Below are 20054 nucleotides of genomic sequence, written 5' to 3' on the forward strand. Positions count from 1 at the left end.
GTGTCTGTAGTCTTTCTGAACACATTTTCTAAAGAAAAGCAAGGCAACATGTGTTAGGATAAGCTACTCTTCCCATCATCTTCTGGTTCTCTCCTTTTCTTTGCCCCTTGCAAATAGCTTGGCCTTAAGAACAAAAGAACAGAATCAGCAATGTGAATTATTTATTGAAAGAAGATTTCTATAGGAATTCGGTGTTTCTGTGTGATATCATGTCAAATCAAAACGACTTGAGTATTTCTTTGCAAGGTAAAACTAAGTCTTTATGATATGTGGCAGTCCCCCCGACACCACCTGCCAACTTTGTTAATGAGGAGAGAAGAATAATCCCTTTGTGTTTTCCTAAAGGAAAGGCAGAGGGTCATCACCTAATGGCATAATTACCATATTATAAACTTCAATAATTATGCCTAACGGACGTTCCAAAATGGACCTTTCTTAGGAAATAAAACCTTGAGAGATGATATATCAAAATCAAGCCAGTTTTTCTCCACAAAAGTTCTTTTGATCTTTATTACTTTGAGTATAATCTCTTCAAATACTTTTCAATAACAAAAATCATTACTGGAAATCTTAATAATTGTATTCCTGACTTAACTTTTTTGTATCTCTTCCACACAAGAAAGGACTTCTATTTTTGTGGAATGTAAGGTCTTTAAGCTCATGTCAAAAAGATAAATAGTTGGCAACTTTTCATTTCTCCTCTTTAATAAACTAAATTACAAAGACACTTCAGACTTCTGGTTCTTAATTAAAATTCCCAGGTATGTATTCTTTTAGAAGTTTTGGTATTGCATTCTATTTAAGAGAAAAGATTGAGAGAGCATCAGGTCTTAGCTTTTCCAACTTTCCTACATGGAGATAGCCATTTATTCCTCCACCACTGTATCCTCCTTTTCCTCACGAAGGCCACCTGAGTTTGGGAGGGCTCTCAGTCATACCAGTGGCAAGTCTGTATGCTTTCCATTGGCTTCCTCCTTGTCGTCTTTCTCTTCCTCCTCTGGATTTTTCCAATATCTGAATTTGAAATATCCTCAGATACTCACAGTACTGAAAAAGTATCACTACTCCTTTTAGCAGATTCATTTTCTGTCTGTATTATAACATCCAACAAATACTTATTGAGCTGCTCTTCTGGGCAAGGCACTGTTCTGGGTGCTTGGAACATGCATCAGTGAGTAACACAGACAAAGATCCCCGCCCTTGTGAAACTGACATTGTAGTGGAGGGAGACAGACATCAAACGCTACACATAATTACTAGCAAACTGTATGTTGTATGAAAGGTGGAGGGTATATAAATAAAAAGATCAAGTAGTACTAGAATTGAGGGGGCCAAGGTGCAGATTTAAAACAGGGTAGTCAGAGTAGACTTTACTGAGAAAGTGAGGTATGAGGGTGGGTAGGAAGTTAACTCTGAATATCTTGAGGAGGAACATCCAGAGAGAGACAGCATCCAGACAGAGAAGTCAGCCAGTGCAAAGGCCTGAGTGAAATGGGAAGCCATTCAATTCTTCAGCAAACACTTATGCACTTGCTAAGAACTATGGCACCATGCCAGGTGCTGGAAATAAAAAGATTAAGACATAGCCATGTCCTCAGTGAATTCACAATTTAGTTCAGAGACTAGACCATAAACAAGTTGTGTTACAATTAAGACATGTGCAGTAAAAGAGAAACGAGCAGGCATTATTAGAGAATAGAGGAGAGAGTAGCAAACTCAGTTCATTTAATCCTGCTGTCTCCCTTTTTTCCTCCTGGATCTCACTGTTTCTGGGGCCATAACTTAGTGCTTTCAGTGCCTTTCTTCTCTTCATAACTACTTCTTTTTCTACCAGTTCTGACATAGTTAACTGTCTCCTAGAGCACTTTATTCTTAATAATCAATCTTTCTCTGACCAGTCTACTTTTATTTACTACTGTTTTCTTCTCTCTACCCTCATGTCCTTCAGATTCATTCTAAAGAGTGTTTTCTTCTCCGTACTTCTTGGAGAGTAATTCTGTTCATCTCCAATATGCCAGTATCTTGAGTAAGATCTGTAGTTATTCTTTCCAGATCTTTATCTTTAACTGAATAAGTATATAAAAAGTGGAGATCACCCTGAGGTCTGTCACTTCCACAATGACACCATCTTCACTCTAGACGATAAAGTTTGGTTCTTTTCACTTTGTATGTAATCTATCACCAATTATCGTCAGTTATCCTTAGTTGTAGTTCTTATACTTGCCCCATTTTCATTCCTCTAATAACCCTAGTCTGCTTTTCTCCAAAGTATTATAAAGGCCCTATTTTAAGATTTATGACTTGTTGACTTTATTCCCATTGCATTATAAATGATTTTTTAAACCAGAAACATATATGATACCACTAAGAGCTTTTCAGAATTAGTGTGAAATAACTAATGTTAACATACTGAGTTGATAAAAATCTAGGCTTTAAAACAATACTCTGGCATTCCCAATTGTAAAGAAAGATTATGCTTTTCACTGGAGTCTCATTTTTCTTCTACCATTCATGAGATTTTAGCTGTAAGGCCGTGTAGTCCCATCTTAAGTAAATGCATGCTTTCTGTTAAGCTCTTTGAAATCAGGAAAAACACCTCAGCTCCAGGCAACTACCCTCAACGTACTGGGGATCTCCAGGCTGGTTGTTTTTCACTGTGTACATTCTTCCTGGTTAGTTTCATTTCCTCCTAAGGCTTTCATTGCCTCCTACATACTTAGGATTCCCCATTTTTTATCTCCTGTTTATACCTCTGGACTAAGTGCTGCACCTAGTAGGTATTCAGCTACCTACAAGACATCTCTACCTGAGTAGCTAACAAACAACTTAAACTCAATATGATCAAAACTCAGTGTATTACCCAAACCTGCTCCTCTGTCTTCTAGATTCTGAAATCACTGTCCACTTAGTCACCTAAACCTGAAACCTGATCATTACCTTAGATTTTTCACTCCCTTTCCTCTACATCCATTTAGTTCCAAATATGTGTTGAATCTACATCCTGGTATCTCTCAAATCTCTCCCTTTCTCTCCATCCCCATTGCCACTGTCTTGGCTTAGACTCTCATTATCTCTGGCCCAGAACTTTGAATTAGTGTTTTCACTGGTCTCCCTGTCTCCAGCCTTCACTTTCTCTCATCTGCTATAATAGTTATCTTTAATACCCTTGGATGGTTTCCCAATCCTAAATAATAAAGTCCAGATTCCTCAGACTGGCTCTAAGTCTCTCTGTAATCTGGCTCCTGCCACTGGCCAGCCTAGTAACCTGCTGTTGCTCCTTCTCTAACCCTACTAAGCAGTCCTTCCTGAATGACATTCATTTTATAGCTTGTATCTTTACCTATTGTGCCTGGTTTCTTTTGTTTTTTCAATTGACATATTATAGTTGTATGTGGCATGTTCCCTTTGATTGTGTAACTAGCAAACTTTAACCTGTCCATTAACCAGAGACATATTAAGACCCACTTCAGAAATCTTCTAGGAGAATTTTGATCCCTTCTTCCTCTGCAGGGTTTAGTACTTCTTTGTGCTATGACAATCTTCTACAGGTTTCTTTTATAGATTGAACTCTTTATGTTCCTTGTTTCTATGGCAGACATTCTTTGAGGGCAGACGACATATTAATCATCTTTTATCCCCAACATGGAATGCAGTTATTAAGACACGTAGAGGCATGATAAATGTTGAATGAGTGCATAAATCAATACATCACAGCCCAGTTTCAGTCCTAACTACTGTGCACTGAGTCCAGGAGTCTTACTCCCTGGCCAATAGCTTTTCTTGCTTCTCAGTCCACAACATAGCAGTAAAGATGATTTCCATTACGTAGTCATGATTATAGTAATCTTGATTTTTTTCTAGAACTCAGACTCAGAAATACATATTATGTAAGAATAATTAAGTATGAATTTTAAACTTTTTCATTTCTTTTTTCCACCACTTTACCTGAATTGTATTTTTCTGGACCCTAGCTCAGCATTACCCAAAGTGGTTTTGTGGAATGGATATATAATAAGTGTTACCTAAAAGAGAGTTCTGGAATCAAAAGAATTTGAGTTCGAGTTCTTTGAGCCTTTAATATGCCAGTATGCATTGTGAATCTTATTTGACCCATTTTTATCAGTGATTAATGTTCTATGGAATACACTTTGGGAAATGCTGCCCGAGTTTATAGGTTCATTTCAGCAAATTAAGACTATTTGCTGTCTTAGACTTCCCCCTTCTCCCCAGAGTTGGTGTGTATTCTGTGTTGATAGCTGAAATATATCTCACCAGTTGGCAAATCACCTTCCAACATGTGCAAAGCCCTGCTGATGTCGACTGTTCTTTTTTAACTCCTTTCCTGAATAAATACATCTGTGTGGAGTCTCTTAAGGAGCCCAACCCACTGGGCGCATTGCTCACACCTGTAATCCCCGTACTTTGAGAGGCTGAGGCAGAGGATCACTTGAGGTCAGGAGTTCAAGATCAACTTGAGTAGCATAGCAAGACCCTGTCTCTACAACAAAACTAAAAATTAGCTGGGTGTGATGGTACATGCCTGTTAGACCCACCTGCTCTGGAGGCTGAGGCAAGAGGATTACTTGAGCCCAGGAATTTGAAGTTGCAGTGAGCTATGATCATGCCACTGCACTCCAGCCTGAGCAACAAAGCAAGATCCTGTTTCTAAAAATAAAAATTTAAAATTAAAGAGCACAATCCATATTCCTTGTCTTTACTAACTCCCTCCTTACAAGACACATAAGTGTAGTGGTCAACTTTCTCTTAGTGTATGTTATAGTGTCTACTTTATAGATTATACTTCTGTTCTCTCCATCCATTTAGAATACTTTAAATTTGTATCTTTAAGAGGACATTAGCAAGTGAGCGCTTTTTTTTTTTTTTTTTTAAAGAGACAGAGTCTTGCTCTGTTGCCCAGGCTGGAGTGCAGTGATGCAATCATTGCTCACAGCAGCCTTGAACTCCTGGGCTCAAGCCAGCCTCCTGCTTCAACCTCCCAAGTAGCTAGGGCTATAGGCTTGCCACCACCACACCTGGCTAAATTTTTTTAAAGTTTTTTTGTAGAGACAGGATCTTGCTATGTTGCCCAGGCTGGTCTTGAACTCCTGGCCTCAAGCAATCCTCCCACCTCACCTTCCTGAAGAGCTGAGATGAGCACCTGGCCCACAAGTAAGAACTGTTCAAACCACAAAAACTACATACTGTTCTGATATGTTAAAATACTATTTGTATTTTTCTGTAATAAATTTAAAAGTTATTACTGTAAATCAAAAGAATAAAGAAGAAAATTAAATGGCTTACAATCCCATCATTCCAAACTAATTACTCTTGACATTTATATATATATCCTTTCTTTTTTATATGCATGAATCAGTATATTTTTAGCCACAAATAACAAAAAAAGTAGATCCAAGTTGGCTTAAATAATAGGGGTTTATTATCTTACATACAAGAAGTTTGGAGGGGCTCTTTCAGGATTGGTTAATTCTACCACACGTTGCTATCAGAAGTCTGGACTGGCTTCTCTGATACTTTTTGGCTTTCGCTTTTTGGATGCAGTAACTACTGTAGCCACTATATCCTGCCATGGCAATTTCCAAAGCAGGAAGAAAGATGGACTCTCTTTTTGTTTTCTTTCTTTCTTTTTTCTTTTAGACTAGTCAAGTGCAGTAGTGAGAAGGGAGGAAAGTGGTAGAAAAAGGAGTTCAATCTGTAACTGACTGTGAACAATCAAGCAAAGTAACTCACTACCTTCAGACCAGCCTGAACTCTCTTTTTGTACCTCTCTTTATCCAGGAGAAAAATCCCAGACTACCTCCTTTCCCAAGTGGGCTGCTTTTTATGCTTTTTGACCAGGTCTCAGTTACATGCTCACCCTGAAAGGATCTAAGCCAACATAATTTATGCTCTGGGAGGGGATCCATTCTGAGCACATTGCCACCCCAATCTGAACAAAAATTATAGTTCTTTTAACAAAGAAAGAAAGGCTTTAGAGAGGCAACTAACAGGATCTGCCAAATTGTATCCATGTGCACTTAAAAGTCATGTCTTTTAAATTGAATTCTTTTATTACTTCTCCATTGGCCCAGATAGTCAAGAATTAAATATATGTTTGTTGAGATTAAGTGACTCAAAGATTGGGAGTGAGACCAGGTGTGGTGGCTCAACTCCTATAATCCTAGCACTTTGGGAGGTCGAGGTGGAAGGATCGCTTGAGATGGAAGGATCGCTTGAGATCAGGAACCAAGAGCAAGACCCCATCTCTACAAAAATAGAAAAATTAGCCAGGTGAGGTGGTGCACACCTGTAGTCCCACTTACTTGGGAGGCTGAGGCAGGAGGATTGTTCAAGCCCAGGAGTTTGAGGTTGCAGTGAGCTATGATGATGCCACTGCACTGTAGCCAGGGTGACAGAGCAAGACTCTGTCTCCAAAAAAAAAGATTGGGGGTAGGGGAGAGAAGTATTAAATAGTATTTTTTATTGGTAAGTGATTTTAAAATAATAAAAAAATAGTTAATACTACAATTGTGATGTATGAATTTTTATGATAGAACTTAAGACATCAGAGATTTATTTTTTATGTTGTTTGGTTTTTTGTTTGTTTTGCTTTTGTGGTAGGTAGCTTTGGGCTAGGCATCCAAACTTTCCCCCAGGAACCACTCTCCTTTGCTATTAAAGCTATTTGGTAGATGAGTTCGAGAAGGCTGACCCTAGAGCTATAGAATTTCTATCCCCAAAGACTCTTCTATGTTTAATATAAGATACAGATTTGTGACAGCCATTCTTCAAAAATATATTCCCCCTAAATCAAACCTGGAAGATTTACTTGGCAAAAAACTGCACCTGCAATTTTGATGCCATGCCACCAGGTGGTGGCAGAGTGTCAAAGTCACATACATCCTTAATTTCTTGGGATAGCCTTAATTTCAATTTGTTTGGGCTGTTTTGCCCCTCAAATGCATATCAATATTTTATGAATTTTAATATTTCAATATTAACATTTCTGGATGCTTTATATATTTAGAAGTTTTATAAAAATAACCCTGTTTAAAGTATAGCTTTTACATGACTCAGTGTCATGGTTCAAACTTCTAGGCCTGCATTTCATCATATTCAGATATGGGGCCTTATTCAGAGTCCCTGGTATTTATATTTATTTATAAATATAGCTTTTCTACACCATACCTCTTTTTAGAAAATAGCTTAACTTTAGATCAGATACAAAATAATCTTTGTTTTACATTTTGTTATTTTTTTTAAAAAACTGTATGTATTCACCTTTTGAATTACCTGTGACACTTCAGTTTACCACAAATTTTAGTTTGGTTGGCTGCTCTCAATTCTTGAGTCAGATTACCATCAGAACGTGTTGGGTTGTTCCACTCTTGTAAATAGCCTACTCTTCTTAGGCTATTCAGGCCATGAAAGGGAAAGAGTCAGTTTGCCTTTATAATTTTTTGAAATCCAAGTCCTCCTCTTGAACCTTTCTACTCTAAGAGGTAGAAGTAGAAAAAGAAGGAAGAACATTATTCTCTCAAGAAGATAAAAGCATTTATGGGCAGGTACTCTAGTTACTATTTCTTAGCACTGTTTTTCTTTGACTTTATAAATTTAATGGGGAGTTTATCATAAGCTAGTCTAAATAGAAATTTAAAGCTTTAATTCTGTTTAGGTTAAATAGAAATTTGAGCTTAAACTCTTTAAATGATATTTCTTAGCAAATATTTGTCTTTTAGATTGATGGCTTCTAATGAAACTAAGTTACTTAAAGGAATTGAATAACTTATTAAACCAAAACATTTTAAATAGCATTTAAGCAACATTTTCATTAGAAATTTCAGTAATGGATGATCTTAATCCTCGTAAGAAATATTTGGAAATTCCAAGAGTAAAATCTAAGCAATATGAGATGCTTTCAGCCGAGAAAACCATGCTTTGGTGAGGTGATGGAAGCTGCTGGGAAACATCTGTTAGGTCTGTTATTTCCCACTGCTCTTGAAAGACAGTAGGAAAATAAGTAATTCCTCATATAAAAATAATTTTGCTAATTTTAGCATCTATGTAGATCTGTTGTTTGTAGGTTCTGTCAATTATTATCAGATATAAAAGTAAGGTCTTGGCCAGCAGTCCTGGAGTTTGTTGGGTATATGAGTGTTCCCATGGGACTACATGTGTGCCATATTCAAAAGTGAGCGAACAAGAGCCAACCTGGAGCTCTATTAAATTCTGTCCCAGAGAAGGGCATTGAAACCTAACAGATTCTGTGTGGAACCTCTGAAAAACTAGACTGGAAGGGCTTTGGGGGACAAGCTGGGAAAGGGGGATAGTGAGAGGTGGAATGTTGTGTAGGAGCCAGAAGAATAGAATGTGTCTTCTGCGTCACAGAGATTTCAATAGAGGAGACGCAACAGGGAAGCCTGCAGAGAACTCAGAAGTGTAGCCATAAAAAGTTCAGCTTAAACATCTGTTAAATGTAGAGAACACTGAGGCATCTTGCCCCCCCCCCCCAACTCCCTCACTTTGTTTAAGAAACAGGTCTTGCGGTGTTGCCCAGGCTGGAGTGCAGTGGCCATTCACAAGCACATTCATGGTGTACTACAGACTTGAACTCCTGGGCTCAAGCAGTCCTCCCACCTTGGCCTCCTGAATAGCTAGGACTACAGGCATGCTCCACCACACCTGGCTAGTCTTATCTTTAAACCAAGATTTGAAGTGTCAATTACTGTGTCAGACAGTCTAATTTCTGAATCATGTACTTGATAACTTACAGTAATTGTAGATCTTGATCAACTAAGAATGATCAAAGAAGTTATGGGACTTCCAACGCTTCATCCAGTAGCAGGGGAAGTATTTCCCTCACTGAGCTGTTTTTAAATAGTAGTTGGGAAGAAGTATTAAGTTGCTTTTATGGTTTACCCATGAGTACAATACAAAATATGTATAAACTAATACCACAAAAATATTAGTATTGCAAGTCTGCACATCTTTATACTTAATTCTAAATCTCTTTGATTAAAAAAAATGTACTTTATTAAAGAAACAATTTTGTCATTCTGAGTCATTTTAGGGTTGCCTTCCAAGTGGATTTTGGGTTTCTTAACAGTGATTCCCTATCTAGGATGTGTTCTTGCCTACTGCTCTGACAGACACAATGACTCCTGTTTATTTGCACCATAACTGGGACTCCATAAATCATAGGCATTGGTCACTATGTCAGAATTAGGTTTGTCTTTATACAGAACCCAAAACTACAGTGGCTTAAACACCTAAGAATTTAGTTCCCTCTTGTATAAAAGAAGTCTGGAGAAGGATCATCTGGGTGAGGCTAGTCAGTGGGAACTTGAGCACCTGTTAGGTATTGTCTCATTATCTAATGTGAAGCTCCAGCCATCATGTCCATATTAACAGATAGCAGAAAAGAGGAAGGGAAGGGCAAAGGGAACATCCGTTTCCAACAACATCTGAGTCCATCTCATTGGACAAAACTTAGTCATATGGCTATACCTGATTTGAAGTAGGCAGAGAAGTACAAGATTTTTTGTTTTTCTTTTTTTTAACTAGGCCTTTTGTCCGGGATCCTGTTACTAAGAAAGAATGGATATTGATGGACAATTAGTAGCCTCAGCTACTTAGCCCTCATCTCTGGATTTGTCTTATTAGAACCCATTTTTCATGCCTGAAGAGTCTTTAATCCTTATAAGTTTATATCTAACTTCCTTCACTGCATCAGTTAGATTTTTACATGTCTTTGACTCTCAAAATATCTGAATGATTTCTAACTGGATTCTAAATAAGGTTTTGTCTGACTGTAGTCACAACTTCTAAGTTCATTGGCCTGACATTCACTGTTAGATTAGGCTTCTGTTGGATCTTCCATATCTTTTAACTACTTTTTAATATTTTTTATCTCTTCCTAGAAGTTAGTTCATTTTAAAATCTGCCTGCTTTTTCCTTCTTGTATTTTTTTAAGTTTCTACTTCTATTTTTATCACTTTAATCTTATTAAATCTTATTTCTAACATATCTGGTTGAGGGACCACTAGTCTGTTGTTTGTTGTTTATTCATTGGTTCCTTATGAGCAATTAATTCCTAAATGGAATATCACCTTTATTAAGAGATGTAAATTTTAAAGTAAATGATACTGGCTCTGGTTTTTTGGTTTTGTTTTGTTTTGTTTCTTTTTAAAGCATATACGGAAGATATAGAACTGATTTCTCCGCAACACAGTACATGAATTTTGATAAAGCAGTAGGCTGAGCTGGTTGCTCTTGACATTATCTCTTCCTCACTCCCTGTTCCTTGGCGATCTTCCCCATTTAGGAAAACCTCTACATAATGTTTTGAACTTTATTTCTAAAAAAGAGCAAATCAGAATTCCAATGCAGCCAGCTTGAATTAATCTCTCTGTTTCTTATGAATAGGCAATTCCTCCAGGCAGTGAATTAGCTCTTTGGAAAACATTGGCATTGTGTTTCTCAACCCTGAGTGTTTGTATAGGTGGCCTGGAATGCATTTAAAGAGAAACATTGTGTCAGATCCTCAAATCTAAAGATGAAATCCTGTTTTTACAAATTATAAGTAGTTTTTATTGTTGCAGCTGCAGTTTTGTTCTGAGTTACTGGGTTTTTAAAAATTATTATTTGCTTTAGTGAAATTCAGAAGTGGATTTGTTATGGTATATAGTTGGCTCTGGTTTTACATTATAGAAATGTGCCAAAAAAGTTTGCTCTTTAAAGGAATCCTATGGTGAATACCTTTTTTAAATACAGGGTATCACCCCTTTTTCTAATTTTGTAAATGTCGACTTCTGCGTTTCTTTTAAAGACAAATATTAAGATACTTTGTTTCTAGTTCAGGCTATAATATTTAGCAGTAATTCATTTTTGTTTATGAACTAGATAATATTTTTCCATATATTAATAGCCTCTGTATTTTAGTTGGATTTGTTACTGCAAGAAAACAGGTTTTTGTTTAGATCAGTAGTTCTCAACAGTGTGGTGCCCCTCAAACAGCAGTATCTGCATCACCTGGGAACATGTTAGAAATGCAAATTCCTGGGCCCCACCCCAGACCTGCTATTCAGAGGGAGGTGAGGCCCAGCAACATGTGTCTTAACAAGCCCTTTGGGTTATTCTGATACATGCTGAAGTTTGAGAAGTACTGGTTCAGATAATATGTATTCAGTGGCTAAAAATTTTTGCTTTTATCACATGAGGGCCTGGGTTTGGTTTACTTCCAAGGTGCATGTTAGAAACTACAGCAGCAGTACTTCTAATGTAGTTGTGCAGATGAAAAACTGATAGCTGGGGCAGCCTGACTGAAGTTGCTTTCATCATTCCCAGTGGTTGAGATTTCAAGAACTAAGCAGTGAGCCAAGAATCCTTCACTATTGAGTTGAACCAAATTGTTTCAGTATTTAGGATAATTAGCAGAAGCTTTTCCTTTGATAACATCATTTAGATTGTGCCTCTCTCCATTACCAAGATACTTAAAATGACAAATCCTGAATTTAGTGCTCCACATTTAAAATGTGTAAGATTATTTTCAGAATTAAGGAATTTGTGAATGAGCTCTCTTTCAAATGCTTTTAAGTTGTAAATAATTACAAACTGACATACAGTACCTGCTATTTCATTAACATAATTAAAGATATATATCCTTTATTGGCTTATTTCATATAATTATTAACTTTTTGGATATCTGCCTATCTGGTTATTTTTAAGAGATTTTAATGGAAAAATGTTAATGCTAATATATGTGTGTGTGTGTTTTTTAATTGGAAAAATCCTCTACTCCTGAAGTTAAATGTTACATACATTTTAAAATTATTTCAGGTGGGACCTTCAGGGTGGAATATTAACTTTTTTAACATTTTTATTTTATAAATGGGAGCCCTTGTCATAAAGAACTAGATCTCCTTGCTAAATTTAGGGTCTTAAGGTTTATTTTGGCTCTTAAATCTACAGCAGGTTTTTTTTTTTTTTTTAACTTAGGAAGATAGTTACTCTCAAGAAGAGGTATAACTGGTTTGTGGTGATATCTGCTTGACATTACTAACAGATCTTGTTCATGCTATTGGTTGAATCAGTGACTAGAGAACTATTAAAGGAAAGCTTACAACATTCACCTTATGCATATTGAAAAGTGAAAGATTTCCCAAAACCAGGGTAGGGCTGCCAAGTTTTTGAAGATAGTATTTCTGAATTTTAAGCAAAAAAGGGCATCTAAATATTATTCACTGTCTACGTATAACTAGATCATATTGTAAAGTGTTTTTATAATCAGCCAACAAAAATTCATCTGATTATTAATTATTTTCTAAATGTTTACAACTCTAGGGAGGGAGGAGTGGAATATATTTTAAGAAGGCCCTCAATCAAATAAATTTGAAATTTCTCGTTAGTTTGTAGCAAAAGATGTGGTAGAGAATTTAGTATTGGGAATTTCCTGTGATTACTTGTTTAGTCATGGACCCAGGTGAGATTAATAAAATGGAGACTGGGAAGCAATGTTCTGAAATTAACCAGTGCTTTCTGGTGTGGGCCCAGCTGCATGCTAATGAATATTCCATATCTCCAGTCTCTCTATGCTGGTGTTATTTAATCCATTTCCACATATAATCTACTTTCTAAGCTGGGTAAAATGTTTAAACTCATCACTTTTAAAATATTTAAAACATACCTAAAATCAACAACAGGCAACAGATTTTTTTCTACTCTAAGAACATAGTATGTAAAGTATGCAATTCCTCATAAAGTACTTTATTTAAGAATAATAAGTGATATATTCATTATTGACAGTAAACAGGTCACAAATACTACAAGTCTACAAGAAATAGTCTAGGGTATTTTGAAAAGACTTTAGTAAGAAGTGAAATCAAATTGGAAGAGAGAATTTATATAAAACATTTTTTTTTAATTTTCAAATTCAATTTCTAACTAAATAATAGACCTCAAGTTATTTGGGTCAGGGTAGGAACCTGATAAATGAAGACCATGTAGAAAAGATTGAAAACATGTTATTCATTTTTCTGCATGGAATAAGAAGAAAATATTTTTTAAACTCCGTTTTTTCAGTCTACCCTAATGATTTATGGTCCTTGATTTTCTTCAAATTAGAGAAGTTAGTTCCCAGTGTAGTCTTTGACTTTTTTGTGACATTGACCTAGGCCAAAGACAAGTTTCATTTTGTCTTCACAAACTACATGTCAAGACAGTTTATCTTAGCAAGCCATTTTATTTGTTTTTGATTCTCTAGTTGTCTGAGGGAAGCCAAAAGCATGCAAACCTACAGAGAAGCATTGAAAAAGCTAAAATTGGTCGACATGAGACGGTAAGTTTGTGTCTATAGATTCACTAACAATGGCAATTCTAAACAGAAGAGTAAGGACACAGAGCTTCCTATGAGGAAGGTGCCATTCCTACCAGAAGAAGAGGATCATAGCAAAGGACATGAACATTTGACCTGGTAGGGGTCACTAATTGTGAAGCTAGATTTATTGTTGTTGTTATTATTATTATTGCATATGGCAGCAATAGCATAGAAGCATACACCCTGGAGCCAGACTGCCTGGTTTTGAAAGTCTCCTAAATTCTGTTTTCAGTTTTCTCAGTTGTAAAATGAGGAATAATAAAATTTACTTAATAGGGTTACTGTGTGGCTTGAACTAGTTAATATTTGCAAAGCACTTAGAAGAAGACCTGGTACATGGTAAGCCTATATAAATGTTTACATAAATTTTTGATTCTTTTTTTTTTTTAATTTTGGCACAGAAACAAACTGAAAACCAACATAGTATCCTTGTGGCCTTGTAATATTTTTAAGTTATTTAAATAAATATTGACCTATTTTATTTTAAAAAGTGTAATGTTTCTAAAGTATTAGGTTTGACATTTTAAAAAAACATCACTTTCCAGTTTCATTATTATTTCAACTATGGATTTATGACTTTAAAAAATACTGAAGATCAACATGAACCACTAAGCATTCCATCTAGGTCTCTATTTGTATCACCTGATTGTGGAAGAAAGCAACTCGAAAGCCTGTCACATTGTAGAAGGAATACATGACAGGTTTACGGTGGCTTCATGCTTCTAAAGTTACTTCACATATATTTTTTCATGTGAATAGCACAATCACAGATAGGAATTGAAGAGTGGTAATTTTTGAAGACTATTCAAGGAAAGGTAAATTCTGGGCATAACATGAAGCTGTTAAATTTCTTCAGTTAACAGTAGCAATTACCACTTCTTTATTTGATTCTCTCTTTTCTTTAACTGGCAATAACTTGTAGAAGCACTTCAACTAATGGTGACACATGGGTGCCCGGAAGTTGTCAGCCAATCTACTGACTGTTACTCAGTTCACTGGAACCAGTGCAACTAGGGGAAAAAAAATCTATCAGCAAACCTAGTTGGTACCCACAGGTATCAGAAGAGTGTAATAGTTCAGAAAGGCTCCTGAGAAAGATGAGGTCTTGTGCTCATCCTGAGCTTACCAGCCAGGACTTTGCAGAAATACCTAGCCCCTATCAACTAGATATTATTCATAATGATGATGAAGAAGGAGAAATAGCTAACATGTATATTCTGCTTGCTATGAACCAGGCAAGTACTGTTCTAAATGCATTCTATATATTATTGAATCCTACCAACAATCAAGGAGGTAGCTCCTGTCTGCATTTTACATTTGAGGAACTGGAGGCACAAAGAGGTTAAATAATTTGGCAAAGATCCCAGTGCTAGTAGCTGTAACACAGCTTCAATTCATGGTGTCTGGAGAGCTATCATTGTATTCACACAGATGTTCACCACTTGTCTTCATTAGCTTTTTCTCCTTTTGATTTCCTTTTTAGAGATGAGGGTCGCACTATGTTGCCTAGGCTGGCCTCGAACTCCTGGGCTCAAGGGGTCCTCCTGCCTCAGCCTCCCAAGTAGCTGGAACTACAGGCATGAGCCACCATACCCAGCTTCAGTTTTCCTTTTGAAGCATGTAAAATTTGAGTGTAGATGGCAAATAATGACCATCTTGTTATGTTCTAGTGATTTTTAAATTTCTCCTGAGCTGTGCTAATATGATGTATACTAACCATATGCAGCTATTTAAATTAAAATTAAAATTAACTATTATACAATTAAATTCAGTTCCTCAGTCACAATAGCTGCATTTCCTGTACCCTACAGCCACATGTGGCCTGCGGCTCTTGCAGTGGAGAGTGCAAATGTAGAACATTTCTACCATTGTAGGGTTCCTGTTGGACCGTGCTGCTTCAGAGCATGCTGCTCTGTATATGCATTCTCTTCCACAAATGTTAGCAAAGGGACTTCCTTTACTTTAGAACAAAAAGGAATAGCTAAAGGCAATAGCTAAAAAATGCAAATACGAAAATACAAGTTAGCAAGGAAATTTAGACAAGTCCTGTTTAGACAGCTTGAATTTGGTTTTGCCCCAGATTTATCCTATAATTCTGTGCCATGTCTTTGCCAGCACTTGATTTTTGTTTGGACTCATTTTTCAGGTTTCACAAATATGAATTGAATACCTATAGCACTGTAACCTCTACCTGTTAATGAGAACTATAGCTAGAAGTTTCAAATGGTGTTTATTGGATCATATTGTATTTAAAAGCTTTATTCTGGTTTACCTTTAAAATAAAGTGGTGGGAGGCACATATAGTTAATACAATTCTATTTCTGATATCTTTAAATATTTCTAAAGTATTTTAGAAGATTAACCTTTATTTCTAAAGGTTAATCCTTAAAAGTTGACAAATTGTCTAGAACACTTTTAAGGATAATTGATGTTGCCCTAAAATATTACTTGCATATATAATCTTGTAAGACTACCCAAAAAGGAGTATAATTTTTTTCCCTCACATATGATAACATGGTCATTTTAGAGTTCGTCCAGGCATAACAAGAACCTGTCATTTATTTATGAGCATTCCATTCTCATTCTACATAATTCATATTTAATTATTCAATATATATAAAAGATGCTTGAGATTTCAGAGAAAGATGAGAATTTCACTTGTTCTTATACTACAAATATATATTTATGTATATATTTAATAATGTCAAAAGCACATAATTTATGAGAAATAAAATGAAACTGTTTATAAAATGTATTACATTATAACATATGGGATTTTGTTTGTCTTAATTGTACATAAAACTATTTTTAATGCAGGAAGAGCGAACTATGCTAGCAAAAGAACTTTCTTCACTTCGGGACCAAAGGGAACAGCTAAAGGCAGAAGTAGAAAAATACAAAGAATGTGACCCGCAAGTTGTAGAAGAAATACGTAAGTTTGTACCACAACTTTAGGGTCGTTAACTTTGGTAATGAAAAAGACTTTATACTTCTAGTTGCCTGGTAACCATTCTCCATGTATATGATAAAGTAATGCCAGTTAAAATAGTGTTCTGCTCTGAGTGCTCTCACTTTGTATTTGTAACACAATAGGAAAATATTGCCTTAATATTTCCATTGAGGCTGGGCAGGGTGGATCACACCTGTAATCCTAGCACTCTGGGAGGCCAAGGCAGGCGGATCGTTTGAGCTCAGGAGTTCGAGACCAGCCTGAGCAAGAGCGAGACCCTGTCTCTACTAAAAAAATAAAAGAAATTATATGGACAACTAAAAATATATGTGAAAAATTAGCCAGGCATGGTGGCGCATGCCTGTAGTCCCAGCTACTCGGGAGGCTGAGGCAGGAGGATTGCTTGAGCCCAGGAGTTTGAGGTTGCTGTGAGCTAGGCTGACACCACAGCACTCTAGCCTGGGCAACAGAGCGAGACTCTGTCTCAAACAAAAACAAAAACAAAAAAACCTTAGCTGGGCATGGTGGCATGCACCTATAGTCCCAACTACTCAGGAGGCTGAGGCAGGAAGATCACTTGAGCTCAGGAGTTGGAAGCTGCAGTGAGCTATGAAGATGCCACTGCACTCTAGCCCAGGCAACAGAATGAGACCCCGTCTCAAAAAAAAAAAAAAAAAAGTTGCAAGGTATACAAAGGATGATGAACTTTCTGGAGAGTGGAATAACACAGTTGAGAAAGTTACAACTGAAATTTTATACTGGTTGCCTGCACTCTGCTGTCCATCTTAACCCTTGAATTTGAAAGCTGGGTAACTTATTTCCCAACTCAATTCTCTATCCTTGTTAGCTTCCTGAACCTCAACTCAGGGAAAATGTGCCAATGTGAATGAGTATTATGCAGGATATGAAGTCTAACTGAATAAGAAGAAAAATAAAGTTTCCTGGTTTTCAGGGTGTAAAGAGACTAGACTATCATTCTTCATCAATATCAGACCTAGATTATCTTTTAATAGTTATTTATGCAGCCACATAAAGATGTGTCTATATTTGGATCCTGGAGAATTTGTAATGGTGAATCTATTAGATATCTTAATTTTCAACTTGGGAATGAGAGGGTAAAAGTCCTTCCTTCCTGGCTTTGTGTAATTTTTTTTACTCCATTGAAGAATATTATCTATTTTTATAGAGTACTTTAATTATAGAAAACATATTTTACAGATAGTAGATAATAGAATAATTACATTATTCCATAAATGGATTTTAGATGTGAGGGTAAAATGTCTTTTTCTATGGAAAGCCACTAAATTTCAGTCATAAGGAAAAAAATTGTCAAAGTGTCTATATACTGGTAAAAAATTTTTAGACTAAATTCATACTTTTATAGAGAGATGTCTAGTTCCTTTGCTTTTAAGATTCAGAACAGCAAACATAAAACTCCATTCAAATGTAGCACAAATAGAGTAACAGGGACTGGATTTATCCTCCCACCTGAAAAACAACAAAAACAAACAAAATATATGAAACAGTGGTTTTCAAAATATTTGATATCAGAGAACAAAGGCCAATGATTCTTGGAGAAAGGAAACAGGTGAAGTGAGCTTACCAGTGCTCCAGTTTATTTTGTTGAGAGAATTTCCTAGCCTCAGCATAGTAAAGGAGAACCCAGGCAGAGCCCTGCAGATTCCCTGAGTTGAGATGAAACTGAGAGGAAGACCAGCATACTAGAGTTCACAGGAAAGTGTACTGGAGAGGAAGGAATTGTGCAGAAAGAGAACTCTGGATATATACAAAGGGTCCCCGTCAAATATTCAGCACAGGCATATGAGGAAACTGCCCAAGGCTGGGAAAGAACCATCCGAAAGGATAGAAGGAACAGTGCCAGGCACTCACTAAGGCCAGGAGTAGTGCTTGTTCCTACCAGCCAGATTGGGAAAATTTATAATTCACAGGGCATTGGATAGAGTACTCAAGAAGGTCTTTTCTCAATAGAAGGAAGAATTAGCCGTAGACTAAGCTCTGCCTTGGACCTGCCTAACAAATCATAAGACCAAGTCCTGAAAGCATCGGACTATTGCCAAATAATTTAAATACATCCCAAAACAAAGCTCATTTATAAGAATAAAAAATATTTAGCAACTAAAAAAATTTCTTATGTTTGTCATACAAGCAAATATTACCAGGCATGCAAAGAAGTAGGAAAACATAATCTATAATGAGCAGAATAATCATTCAATCAAAACTAACCCATAAATTAGAATCAGCAGATGAGAACATTAAAACAATTATTATTAAAATTGTATTCCTTGGCCAGGTGCAGTGGCTCATGCTTGTAATCCTAGCACACTGGGAGATGGGTGGGAGGATCATTTGAGCTCAAGAGTTCGAGACCAGCCTGAGCAATAGCAAGACCCCGTCTCTACTAAAAATAGAAAAAAATAGCCTGGTGTGGTGGTTCATCCCTGTAGTCCCAGCTACTCAGGAGGCTGAGGGGGGAGGATCGCTTGAGCCCAGGAGTTAGAGGTTGCTGTGAGCTAGGCTGACTCTACGGCACTCATCTGGGCAACAGAGTGAGACTCTGTCTCAGGGGGAAAAAAAAAAAAATATTCCTCATGTTCAAAAAGTTAAGCAGAAACATGGAAGATAGAACAACCCCAGTTGAACTTTTTAAAATGAAAACTACAATGTCTGACATGAAAAATACACTAGGTTGGATTAATGGAAGATTACTTTTGCGGAAGAAAGAGTTAGTGTATTTGAGGACATAGCAATAGAAACTATGCAAAATGAAAGAGAAAAAAATAATTAAAAAAAATATGAAAATGGCATCCGTGAGCTATAGGACTTTAAGCAACCTAATATATGTGTAGAGTCTCAAAAGGAGTGTGGGGGAGGGAAGGTTGCTGGGCCAGAAAAATATCTGAAGAAATAAAAGCTACAGTTTTTCAAATTTGATGAAAACTGTAAATCCACAAATATAAGAAATTTAAATATTTAAGTAGTAGATGACAGTGATCTCCTAATCACAAAATTGGGAGAATTTTTTTTTAGACTTTAACCTCTACTTTCCCAAATCTCTTTTTTAATAAAATTATTGTTTTTAAAATGTGCTTTTTGATAATGAGGGGTTTCATAGGATTTCAGCTATCATGTTAGTGCAGAACATTATACTGGATTAAAAGATTATGAGTTTCACAAATTGATTTTAATAGGATTTGGTTCTTAATAGCATGGCTATAGCAGCTATATTATAACACTCAAGCTTATCTCTAAGTCTGTCTTGGTTTATTTGGGATGCAATTTTCTGATAATAGCCATAACCATTAGTTCATATAGGCATGGCTATGTATTATCTCTTATTTGTTAATAATGCCTATAAGAAATATTTATATTTCATCATGACAGTTGAATTATTGATATCATTAAGCAAATATTAGCAAGATTAATTGCTAATTTCTAAGAAGTGAGAAGTAAAAGCAATAATTCACTTAAAAATAAATTTTAATTTTAGCTATGCTGACCATTATTCAAATGAGACCAGATAAAACAAGTAGCAGAAACTAAATTCCCACAAAAATACTTGAAAGTAAGTGATCCCAGGAGTACTTAAGAAATTTTCTTAGAAATAAATGCAAGGATGACAGGGAAAAGGTGGGGTAAGGACTTCTGAAAACTTCCCTTTGCATAGGAACTCACAAAAATGGTTACAATCAACTTTTTCAGAACTCTGGAAAT

The 20054-nt window shown here is 36.2% G+C and overlaps 1 protein-coding gene across 2 annotated transcripts in view; it reads left to right on the forward strand.

The window, feature by feature from the left end:
- Positions 1–20054, forward strand: part of MND1 (meiotic nuclear divisions 1) — a 51344-nt gene that overhangs the window by 23732 nt on the left and 7558 nt on the right. The window contains exons 4-5 of one of the 2 annotated variants that reach the window (XM_069493471.1): positions 13259–13333; positions 16190–16304. In XM_069493471.1, the coding sequence (XP_069349572.1) occupies positions 13259–13333; positions 16190–16304 (190 nt within the window). The remainder of the gene's footprint in view (positions 1–13258; positions 13334–16189; positions 16305–20054) is intronic. The other variant, XM_069493472.1, reaches the window with a different exon arrangement.

The sequence above is a fragment of the Eulemur rufifrons genome, chromosome 18 (genome assembly GCF_041146395.1).
Source record: "Eulemur rufifrons isolate Redbay chromosome 18, OSU_ERuf_1, whole genome shotgun sequence".
Taxonomy (NCBI): domain Eukaryota; kingdom Metazoa; phylum Chordata; class Mammalia; order Primates; family Lemuridae; genus Eulemur; species Eulemur rufifrons.